The 13,225-nt window shown below is 31.1% G+C and overlaps 1 protein-coding gene across 5 annotated transcripts in view; it reads left to right on the forward strand.

The window, feature by feature from the left end:
* Positions 1 to 7,101, forward strand: part of LOC145276720 (prefoldin subunit 1-like) — a 97,003-nt gene extending 89,902 nt beyond the window's left edge. For all 5 annotated transcript variants that reach the window (XM_080127928.1, XM_080127929.1, XM_080127927.1 and 2 more), the window contains one exon: positions 6,834 to 7,101. In XM_080127928.1, the coding sequence (XP_079984054.1) occupies positions 6,834 to 6,926 (93 nt within the window). In that variant the 3' untranslated portion in view covers positions 6,927 to 7,101. The remainder of the gene's footprint in view (positions 1 to 6,833) is intronic.
* The last annotated feature ends 6,124 nt before the right edge of the window (positions 7,102 to 13,225 follow it).

The raw sequence follows: 13,225 nt of genomic DNA on the forward strand, positions 1-13,225 counted from the left end.
TTTCATTGCTTAGTCTTGTGTTTTAACAAAGATATAGCATTTTTACTGAAAAAGTAGTGCAAAAAATGTGACAAAATGCATATGGTCTTAAAGAGGGAAAAATATCCAAACACGCAGGGCATAAAAATAGTCATAACTTCCTTGATTTTAATTGGATTTTAAAAATTTAAAAAGATTCTTAGCTTATCAGGCTCTTTCTATATATACCAATATTGAAATATTTTAAGGCATTTAAACTTTTTCATGTGTATTGCTACTATTAGTGGTTGAGAAGATTTCTTGTAATTATTAAAGGAAAAAAGCTTAGTCTTGGCAGCATTGAATGTTACCATCCATTTTTGTCCCCATTCCATTACAGACTGGATGTCTTCTTTTAGGATTTAAATCTGTTAAAGGTTATATTTCGTCTTCTGCTCAATTTTGAGTTGATATTAAGCTAATAATGTGTCTCATCAGATGTAATATATTCTTTAACCGATGCGGTACATAAATGGTGATATATGATATATTTGTATGTGAGGGAATATAAAATATTGATGTACAAAATATTGTTTCAAACTTTTACTTCTGCTTTATACGGACCCCAAGTACTGGCTGACAACAGAAGTGAAAACTTTTAACATTGATTTTACCATTTTGCTTTGCAAGTTGTTGAATCAATTTTTTTAACTTTTGTTCATCCCATACAAAGCATATTGCCACTGAGATTTATAGGGTTACTATGGTTAGGGGCAAAATTTATAGGGTGCCTCCTAAGTGGGAAGTTGTGTAGCAAGATGTTTCTTCACATACATTTAAATTTCTGGTGCAGGAAGAGAATTCCGGTAATGCTTTGGATATGTATGCATTCGATTTGCCCACATATCAAGAATAGAGCGTGGCATCATTTCAGATGCAATTGCATCAAGGAGGTAATTTATGAAGATCAGGTAAAATAAAGGTCCAAATATTGACCCCTACCTCCTGGAGCACACCCTGTATTAACAAGATGTTGTTTGGATAAATATTAAGTCAGTTGGGAGGTATAAAAACTTTGTACATCACAGACTTTAATCATAATTAATTCAATGGCTTCTACCTTACCATTTAATCTGTAAGTTGTTGAATAAATCTGTTAATGGTTATATTTTGTCCTTTGATCATTTTTGTGTTGCTATTAAGCTGATAACATGAATCTTCAGGCGTAACAGCTTCTTTGATTCGTGTCATATGTAAATGGTGATGCATGATAGATATATTTGTATCAGAAGCACAAAAAAATGCCGATGCGTATAAAATAGATTTTTATTAAGTTCACCTTCAGATTGACCTTTAATATGACCCCTTTAAGCTTAGACAATTCTAATGCTTCTGTACAACCTAAAAATAATAATTATTTTCCTTGGATCACAGAAAGGAGAGTTATTGGGGCTGAAAAAAGGGGAGATTCGCCATGGCTGTTGGATAGTAAACAAATGTGTCTCACATTACTGACTTAAAGTATTGACCCCTGAAGGACACCCAGTATTAATGAGATGTTTGGATGTACGGCCATTGATAACAACCTTTTACTTAACCCTAACCCGACGGTCTTTCCTTTGTCTAAGAAGTATCTGATCCTATTATCTGTCCAATAATACTGTATGAATTAATTTTCATGAGAAGACCTTCATGCTAGACCTTGTCGAGGGCCTTGAATATATCAAGCATTACTGCTCTTGTTTCACATGTCTTATCCAGTGTGTGGTACATGGTTTCAATGATGACCATTGGGATTTTCGTGGTAGGAAATTGCCTAAAACTGTACTGGTGCTCAGAAAGAAGTTTAACAAATTTAAGGTGGTGGACTTTCAAAAGATTAAAATATTTTGATAAAGAGTGAGAGGAAACTGATGAGGCAATAATTTTGCAGGTCAATTCTTGAAACCTAGACGAGTTTGTTGCTTTAATGCTTCACAATCTCAGATATAGTGTTCTCGGATATTTTTAAAATTCTCTTTTTTCCCTTCAACTTATTGTTCATTAATTTTCGTCACCTGAAGATGATTTGACAAAGAATCGAAAGTGCTTGTGATATATGAAGATTAAAAATAATAATAGTCCAAGTATTAACCTCTGGGGCACACCAGCATTAACGAGAGGTTTGGATATATAGTCATCAAGAACCTGTATCTTTCTTTTAGCTAAGAATTTGATACTTAATATTCTTACAGTAATAATATATAAATTAATTTTCTATGAGAAGACCTTTATGCCAAACTTTGTCTTTGGATATATTGTGCGCTATTGCCCTCCAATTCCACTTTAGACCCAACAAACTACTCCCTCCCAAATTTCCCTTTGCGAACAGAAGCCACACTCAGTGATCTGAAAATCACCCCTTCCTATGCTCGTAATATCATAAAAACCTTAAACACCTTGAAGACATGTGGGCTTGATCTCATCCGTACTATACTATTAAATAAACAAATGCTCCACTGAGGTTGCTGAAGTTCTTTCCAAACTCTTCAACAAATGCCTTACTAAATCTTGCTTTTCTGAGTGCTGCAAAATTACTTCTGTGATACCAGTTTTCAAGAATTCTGATTAAAGAACTGACTGACTTAATTATCACTCCATTAGATTCCTTCCTTTCTTCGCCAAAATCTTTAAGCCCTTAATCAATCAAGCACCAGTCCGCCTCACCTCATAGATAATAAACTTCTTTCTGACCAACATGGTCTGGCATGAAGATTTTCTTATGAAAATTAAATCATACAGTATTACTGAACAAATACTTAATATAATCAAATCCTTCCTAGACAAGAGAAAAATCAAGATTGTCCTCGATAGTCGTATGTCAAAACAACATAATATAAATGCAGGGGGCGATCCTTGGATCTTTATTATTCCTGGTATTCATAAATGACCTCCCTGATAAAATAGTTTCTGAAATGGATATATTTGCTGATGGCACTATGCTCTATAACAGACACAAGAAGAAAATGAATGAATACATATCTAAGGCGATGGCTGAAACTTTAGAGAATGACTTCCAGTCTGTAATGGAATGAGGTCGTTAATGGATGCTAACATTCAATACTGCCAAGACTAAGCTTCTTTCCTTTCACAATTACAAAAACCTTCTCAACCATTGATTGCCATGACTAATAATAAACTACCTGAAAACTCTTCCTTCTAACTCCCTGCTTGTTGCGAAGAAAGTGGGCTCTCTCTATCATGCTAGAAAATTACTCACATCTAAGAGTATTCTATATCTTTACAAAGGCACCAATCGCCCGTGTATGGAGTATTGTTGTCATATTTTCTCACTCTTAGACATGGTACAAAAAAGAGTCTCCAATCTAATAGGTTTCACACTCTCAACCAAACTCCAACCTCTGTCCCATCACCGAAATGTTGCATCCCGATGTCTGTTTTATAAGTATTTTAATGGAATGTGCTCCGACAAACTCAAAACACTTGACCCAATCCCCCCTCCCCCCAAGGTAAATACTCCGTCTAACCTAACAAGCAGCAAAATCCAACCCCTTCACTGTTGAGGTCCTTAGATACCAGAAAGCTGTCTACTCTAATAGTTTCTTCCTTCAAACTGCTAGATTTTGAAATTCCATTCTGATTCCCTACTTCCCTGAATATACTGACATGCAGAAGTTCAAGTATAATGTGAATAGACCTCTAACTGATCAACTCCCTGCAAATTGTGCCCCTGAAGTATCCGCTTACATCCAAATGGCATTGTGTCTTCTTTGGAGCGAAATAGCAGAAAAAAACAAACAAACAAAAAAACTGCTGTGTAAGCAATTCACCCTTATCCCTTGCCTTTGCAATCAACATCATCATGGCTGATTAATGGGACAATTGTTCACCGCACTTCAGAAATCATAATTTCTGTGAGTCAATGGGTTTTCTTAGAAGGAAGGTTAGCACTTTTCATGGTGCTTTGTCCCTAACAGTTCTACTGCTGGATTCAGGCTGCCACGAATACTAACATCATCAGAAGAATACCGTGCCAGCTAATTTTGGCACCTAATCCTCAACTGATTACACTATGCAGTGCCTATCCTTTTGAAGGTCTCTGTCTTGACCTGGTGCTGGTTCCTGCTCTCTGCAACAGATCACTACGGGTGTTACAATTTTTCATTGCTCTGACGTCAGATGACGTTTAATTTGACGTTGGATGCTCTGTCCAGTTCTCGTCATTTCTCTTACAACCATATCGAAAGTTTTTCAACTGTTGTTTGGATTTCTGTTACCAGCTTGCTGCGAAAACCTAAATCGATTTCTCAATGAATTTCAGTATATCTGAAGATTATAAATTATTGTAAAATTCATTCCCACTCTTGAACTGTCCATTAATTGACTATAAATATATCGCCCTCCATATCCGACCTTTTGTCCCAATCTCTGTCACACCTTGATTAACAATCCTATTTCTGTTGCTTTTGCATGCCTTGGTGAACAATTTCCTTTTCATTGTCTTTCTACTAACCTCAATTTCTATACTTTTGTTCTGTTGATCACCTATTTCCTTAAGAGATCGATTTTCAATCACTGAATCTATAAACCATTATTTTCAAAAGGAGCAATGTTATCAGCAATTAATTATTAAGATTAAGTTATACAGATTGATGTAGAAAGCATCATGGAATTTCCATGAGATTTCATTAGTCATTTTATAAATAGGGATTAAAACATTACTTTTTACAAAATTAGAGTTTTACAACAAATTTTGTTCAATTAATAAGTTAATAAACTAGCAGGACCTGTGGAAATTCCACAGGGGACTGATTCATATGTAATATATTGATGTTGGCATTCTGTAGATATTCAGCATAAATGTTCTGATGTTATCGTAGCTCTTTTGTTAAAACTGCAAAAGTATTTATCCAAGCTAGCAGGGATGCCTGGCGTAGCTAGATCATAAAATATGCTTAAATATATTTTAATTCTTGCAGATTTCGTATATATTATTATAGAGTTAATGTTCTATCGATTTTTATATATTATAAAGTTGCGATTTCAAAAATAAAAAATATATCTATATGACTTGGGTTCATCAGCTTGAATCGAAACCGAATCCCAAACTTATGAATATATATATATATATATATATATATGGATCAAGTAAAGAATAGATACCCTGTAGCAGAAGACGACGACTGGCGATGACCAGCACAGATTTCAAGTGACACCGGTGATTCAATCTTGACATTGGCACAAGCACATGGTGTTGGTTGTTTGTAAACATGTCAAATAGCAGACATGGTTGAATATTCGCAAGCAAGATTTTTTAAAAAATATATTTACAAAACTTTTGAAGACTTAAAAGAAAAATATATATTTACAAAACATTTTTTTAAAGTAACAAAACGAATGTATTTAAATAAAAGATATTTAAATAAATGGCTGCCTTTCTGAGTACGTTTTTAATATGTTTAGAGAACTTTTTAATAAAACTTAGAATAATAATAATTATAATAAAATAAATAAATTTAAGCCAAACTTATTAATGGCAGAAACAAATATAAAATAACTGACTTGTTCGGATTTTTGTGAATGTTCCACAACCAAGATTGATTTTTATGTAGAGTGTTTTTTTTTTTTTGTGTGCATTTTTAATACAATTCAATTTAGTTATTCTTTAAAACATTAACTTTAGCGACAATTAATATATTTTTAAATATTAAATTTTTATATAATTTCATAATACCCTCAGGTGATTAATTTATTAAATGACAAAAAAATCCAAAAGTCTCCCACTACGTTGGTTAGTAATGACAGTGTTAACACTATGCTGGTTAGTAATGACAAAAATTCTCTGAATTTATACTCCTAACTCTTGCAACTACACCTGCTCAATCCTGTGTTCAATGTTATCACCAAGGTTACAAAAGTTCTCGACAACCTTAATAACTTTGATATACAGATAATCTTATTCATACAACTCAACAATCATATTATTTATTAATTTATTTATTGCAAACTATTATCCTCATCTTTCTTAGATGTTGTTTCATGACGTTTCGGCCAATTATTCCTCTGGCCTTCGTCAGGTGGTAACCGCGACGGGATAGAAACTCTGAATCTCCTAACTGCATCCTTAGCAATTACTGCCTTCCATAGTTGTTGTTGTCTCAACATGTTTTTGGCCAAATAATCCTCTGGTCAGCTTTGGGTAGGATTGAAACCGCAATCTTCAGACAATTCTAAACTGGAACCGTAGAGACAACAACTATGGAAGGCAGTAATTGCTAAGGATGCAGTTAGGAAATTCGGAGTTCCTATACTGTCACAGTTATCACCTGACAAAGGCCAGAGGAATAGTTGGCTGAAACGTTGTGAAACAATAAATAAGATAAGATGAGGATAATAGTCCGCAATAAATAAATAATACTCATCTCAATAATGAATTCCAATTAAAATATATATAATCATATTCTTGTTTATCATTCTCATATTTCTTCATGCAACGCATATCTTCAATCCTCATTAGCCAGGTTTCACTTCCATATGTCACACTGCGTACACATAAACTCTTCCCTTGGTCGACAGTGATAATGCTCTGCTGATCAGTAATGACAGAAACCTCCTGAACTAACTCCGTCCATTTCTAACTCTTGGAATCACAGTAGCACCTACTCCACCCTGTGCTCCAACAATATCACTAAGGAAACAATGCTTCTAGACAACCTCAATAACTTCGCTATTCATTACCAATTCCAGATTCTGTGCTGCATGGCATGCTCATCCCCTATCGCTACCTTCTACTTGCAGTAGCCATTTTGACACAGTGCTAAAATTCTTTGTCAAATTAAATTGATGAAGACATGTTTTCTTGAAATTATTTGCAGGAAACGAAAGAATTCCTGGAAAGAAATCTCGCGGAAGAAGAAGAAAATTTAAGAGAAATGATTCAAGCAAGAATGAAAGAAAGATACGATTGAAGATTTGAAAACCTCACGACGACTCTGCAGTTTTCCAAGCATTCTTTGCTTTTTGATCTTAGACACAAGAAGCAAACAATTGTTGTTGATTTTAATGCACAAAAAATTAACATAAAATTTTTGTTGATTTCTTTTCTGGTCCACAAATTTTAAATAAATTTTGCATAAGAATGGCTTTTCAATTTTTTTTTTTTTTTTTTTTTTTACCTTAATTGCCCAGAAATGAATAAAGGCCTCTGTATTACAGTTTTTATTCTTTTATGGGAGCTGCCATATTGTTTTGAAGGAGTTAAAATTCAAGGGCATCAACTCAATTCAATTACCGAGATTTTGTTTGTAATTATTCGCTAAAAATCGTAAATTTTTATTTTAGTTAAAAAAACAAAAAATACTTGATCAATTTGTGATTTTTGGAATATGACATCTTCGGTGGCTTATGTACACAAATATTTTTCTGTATTTTTATTGTTTGTTTTTTTTAATGAAGTCAAATTCTAAATAAGAACCAAACTTATTCATAGAGTTATTTCCCTTGATTTATTAAATACCTTGAATGGAAAAAAACATTTTGTTTTTCTGATTCCACTGTCACTAATATTAAAAAACCGAACTAATTGTTATATTCAACTCTATCATTCATGTTACTTTAATAAATCTGTTGTTAGTCAGAGTTCCTTCTTTTTATGGAAATCGCTCCAGACAAAGCATGAACCCCCACTCCCTCTCAGTAACTGCCAAGGTGAGAGACAACAACATGGTCAGAAAAGAAGATGAAGAAGAAGACTATGGAAACAACATTGGGGTCGATGTTTGCTGCCGAGTGGGGTAGCACATACACACGAGGTGTCACAACTTTACTCAAAATTTTACATCTTTAAAAAAGAATAAACAAAGATGGGTATCTATTCATATTAGTTCTAGCATTTTTCAAATCTATATTAAAAAGGAACGTTTTGAATTTTAAATCTTTATTATTGCTAATGAACTGCTAAGCTGTTAACAGTCTTTTCTCAGCTCATCTACTAGTAACAAGTAATATGAATTTTATCCTGGAAAATCAACTGCTAACTTGCTGATTGTAATATTGCATTGAATCAGTGAATTTCACAATAGAGGCTTTGTTACTTGGGCAATAGCTCTCAGCATATTAAAGGCCTTTAATAAGGTCTAGCACAGAGTTGCTTTACAAATTTCCTAGCTGTAAAATATTTGGCAATGTCTTTGCAACTATAAATCCTTTCTCGCTGATAGATACGATAATACAGTTGTTAATGGACAGAAGTCTGAAATATACAGTATCGTCTCCCACATTAAACCGACCTTGTGTCACATTTTGTTTCGTGGGAAACAAATAAATAACTTGTCAGAACACCTGCTACAAGCCTTCCTACTAGCTTCTATCCATATTTCTATTGAAATTTCCCAACTTGCATCTTATGGCTTTCAAGATATTCAAAGAAACATTAAGCTGTAGTTATCTGAATTTTGGAATCTGGTACAAATCTATAAAAGTTGGGATGTGTATGAGGAAACTTCTCAACCTATATACTCAACGAATTTTAGATCTACAGTTTGGTATATAGAATATTCAGACATGTGGAAAATTTTCTAATCGATTTTTCATCTGGAAAAAATGACTGCTAAGGGGTCAAAATTGAAAAATGGTATGGTGGAGGCCACCATATTTTTATCGGTTTTTAACTGTTTCACAACTGCGTGGTTGTAAAATATGAAAACTTCCTCATGTTAATTAGGAGTTGGTTTGAAAACACTTTTTTAAAAGTCATGTCCAGCTGGTGTAATGGTTATCGTATACGACTCACTGTCTTTAGGTTTCGATCTCACCTCAAGTATTTTTTTTTTGTTTACTTACAAGAAGTGAACAGTTTATAACAAAACAATACTCACGTGCACATGTCTCAGTTTCTTTCATTTTTTTATATATTTTTATCAAAATCTTTTTTTTAAAGAATTTAACGTTACGTTTAATACCTACGGTATTAGTATTTATAATAAATAAGAATTCTGCATTAATTAAAATATAATATTTATGCATATTTTATAATCAGCCAATGCCAGGTGGCCTGCTAGTCAGCTATAGTCCGATTCCTTCTTGTAATCACTGAATGTTAGATCTAGAGAATAGGGTGGATGTGGAAGTAATTCGAAGTGCAATTGTTCTGATCTTCTAATAACAGTGCATTGTCTTGGTAAAAGAGCATTTTTAAGTAAAAATATCTTTTAATATTCTTGAGATTGAAGAGGGGGGATGTCTTTAAAGAAGTCGAGTCTAAAAAAAAATATTACCTCTAAATAAAAAACAAAGAACTTATTCATTAATTCATATTTTACAAATTTTTTATTAAAGATTTCATATGTTTAATAATTTCTTTTCAATTGTCAATGTTTGTTTTTATGTTCGGTAGATTACGATAATTTCCCTGTGCCGAATGTCCGTTAAAAGATCTTTCAGCATGAATTTAGTCATTCAGTGCTTGTACATTATATTTGGATATCTATAAAATATTTAGATATCTATAAAATATTTAGATATCTATAAAATATTTAGATATCTATAAAATATTTAGATATCTATAAAATGCATTTTAAGTAAAAACACCTGTACGTAATTACATGTCATGTTGAAATTAGTAAATATTTTAAAAATTATGAAAAATGATCGAACAGAAAAATAATTAAAAAAAAAAAAAAATAATAATAATTTATCGAAAAACGCAGCTTTAACGGTTTAGTCTTATAACAGCCAATTCTGTATGACAAACTGACTTATCTCCCTTGTTTTCACTTTACTTTTGATATTTAAAATCCGAAAATGGTGGATCTATTAATAACCGTTTCTTTTGTAAAAAAAAAAAAAAAAAAAAAAAAAAAAAAAATAGTTCCAGCAAATCTTCTACTCTGTCATTTTTAAAATTTTTTACGATTTTCTCCATGACACATAATTATGTAATACTATTTTTATTTAAAATGCATTTTTAAGTATTTACAAGCACTAGTCATTGCTTTAGCCATTTTTAAACTTCTGTAACTTTGACATTTTATTGGAAACTGATTTACGAAACCAGAAAACTTACAAAAATGATATGTTTATGTGTGTGCGTGTGTGTACATATATATATATATATATATATATATATATATATATACACGCACATATACACATACAGACATATTTTCACACACACATACATGTGTATACTGTGCGTGTATATACATACATACATGCATACATATACACACACTACTCCTGGCAATGAAATGATACAGAATTCTTGATGAAGAGATGATTAAAAATAAACGAATAAGAATTGTGATATTGATAACGATGCATCTTAAATAAATGAACCAATAATGAAATGATCAAACACTGTGGCTAACTAAAGTTATTCCGGTGTCGTAAACATCCAAGGAAATCGTTTTAAATGATGTTTATGTTCTGTTTTGAATCAAACCACTATTTAAAGAAAAAGAAAAAAAAGGAACCTCATTATTATTATTTTTACATAGTTCAATTTTTGGGGGTCTAACAGTCAAAAGCGTATAGTATCTTGGTGCATTTTTGATTACAAGGAATTTTAGGGTGCTTGTCCATAAAAATACACAGGTGAAAATTGCAGTTCCAAATAAACTAACAGAGAAATTCACCATTGATTATAACTTGGCAAAATAAATGACTTATGTCCCCTGTTTTATATATATTTGCTTTCCTGTAAATGGGAAAATACAATAAAACTGATTTTTATTTTCTATAAAAATTCTATTTGATATTGTTTTTACTAATTTTAACCCAATCTATATCAAAGTATATCATAAATGTATGTCAAAGAGTTTTCCTGTTAATTTATTTGAAACAGTGATTTTCACCTGTGTATTTTTATGGACAAGTACCTTTTCTTTTTATTTACGAGTGTCAGCCATCTTTTTTGCTTTTATGATTACAGCAGCACAAAATGATATGTGTGTATATATATATATATATATATATATATATATATATATATACATACACACACCCACACATAAACAAGCACTTCAAAAACTCTTTCATTTGGAAAATTACATCATTTTGAAAGTGAAAAAAAAAAAAATGACAAAAAAAATTTGGTTGTTTGGAAAAGAAAATAGAAAAGTTAATGACTGTAGATATTTTTTGTATTCTTTGAGTTAGTCTTTTTATGGCTATGGTTTTGTATTTGTGAAAAAATTGGTTGACAAAGAGGGCAACTAATAAAAATTGACACCGAGAGTTGCCTCCCCTTATTCAATCAATTTGTTTCACAAATGCAAAATCATAGCCATAAAATAGAGGCTAACTCAAAGAGTATGAAAATATCTACAGAGCCAGTAACTTTTCTATTTTTTTCTAAACAATCACCAATATGCCTAAGGATAGTCGAAGGCCCATCTGACCGAAACGTTGCATAAATAACATTCAAGATCAGAACAATAGTCTGATTAATACAAGTAATATAAACAATTAGCCATCATCTAAAAAATTTCTAAACTTAAAAAAAAAATTGTCCACTTGAACTGTTTTCATTTGAGAAAATTATTTATATGTCAAAATTTACAAAATGATATTCTTTTAACAGCACAAAAAAAAAAAAAATAGCTTTAGGTATGATACAAATAGGAAACACAGGAGTTTTACAAAAAGTCTGAAATGTTAAAATCATGAGGTGTTTTTGTTGCAAGATGGCTGACAGCATTAGGCATCAAGAAATTTTTTTAGGTTCTTGTCCAAAATTACCCCTATATTAAAAAACAGAAACAAAGAAAAATTTGTATAATGTACATAGCTGTGACAGAACAAAAAATATCATATTCCAAAAATCATGTAAATTTATCCAAGTCGTTTTATGGTGCTTCTATATAATAATAATAATAATGAAAAAAAATATTGAATTTCAAGTATAACAAATAGTACCTATGTAATTGTCATGTCACAAATAGTAACATATCCAAAAATTATGGAAAACAATAAGGTAATAAAATAATTATTAATGAAAAACAGTTATCGATAAAGTTTAGATAAGGAATAAAATTTGTCTGACATTTTGAATTATGTTCATTACGTGATGTAAGCAACAACTTAATTATCTCCTCTGCCACCTTATCTCTTTTTAGTAAGTGTATCAGTGATTTCGCTTCATTTAACAAACTTTCTTTTTTCATTAATAATTATTTTTCTACAGTATTGTTTTTCATAATTTCTGGAAATGGTACTATTTGAGACCTGATAATTACATATGTACCATTTGTTTCACTTGAAATTCGTTATTTTTCTTATTATAATATAAAAGTGCTGTTTTTTTTTTTAAATAAGAAATTCATTTTTAATCTAATTTGAGTTTTTCCTATGTCCTTCTCTTCTAATGTTAAAAATCACTTTTTAAAATTTCACAAGTTTCAATTATTTGGAATTCATTTCTTTGTTCCTCCAACCTGTTTTCAAAATGGCATCATGAGGCTGTCGCTCCTCAGTTAGTCATAAAATTTGACTTTTTTATAAAAAATAAAATTGCTTGATCAATTTATGTAATTTTTGGAATATAACATTTATTTCTGTTACAGGTACATACATCATACAGATTTTTCTTTATTTTTGTTTTTAGGGAGAATTTTGGATAAGCACCAAAGTTTAAATTCAAATTAATTTAAAATATAAAAATAATTGCTTATTAAAATGCAAAACGATTCTACAATTTTACAACAATTGGAAAACCCACTTTAAAAAAGAATCGAATTATTTAAAAGAAAAAAAGAAAAAGGTACTTGTACAGTTTAATCAAGACATTAAGAAATGAAAATATAAAAAAAAAGTGATATTGTACGTATCCGTTTTGGACTGAAAATCTCAGAAAAAAAAAATTTCACTTAATTTGATCGAGTAATTTTTTTTTACAGCGGAAAAACACATTTTTCTGACAGCACGTTAAAGGTAGCCATCTTGGAATTTTTTGAACATGCCACGAGGAGATAACTCAGTTTAAAGCACCGACACTTCCTCCCCATCTTTAATACTATCTTTTCTTCCTAAAAATCAAACCTTTTGCTCGATATCATAACAAATTGTTTTTTCGCTGTAAAAAAAAAAAAAAAAAAATAAATAAATAAATAAATACAAACTACTTGATGAAATTAAGTGAAATTTTTTTCCAAGAACTTCATTCCATAATGGATACATACAATATAACCTTTTTTTCTCTCGATATTTTCATTTTTAAATGTCTTGATTAAACTGTACAAGTACCCAAAAAATAAATAAATAAAAAATA

The sequence above is a fragment of the Euprymna scolopes genome, chromosome 5, assembly GCF_053919585.1.
Source record: "Euprymna scolopes isolate OS-2025 chromosome 5, ASM5391958v1, whole genome shotgun sequence".
NCBI lineage: Eukaryota > Metazoa > Mollusca > Cephalopoda > Sepiida > Sepiolidae > Euprymna > Euprymna scolopes.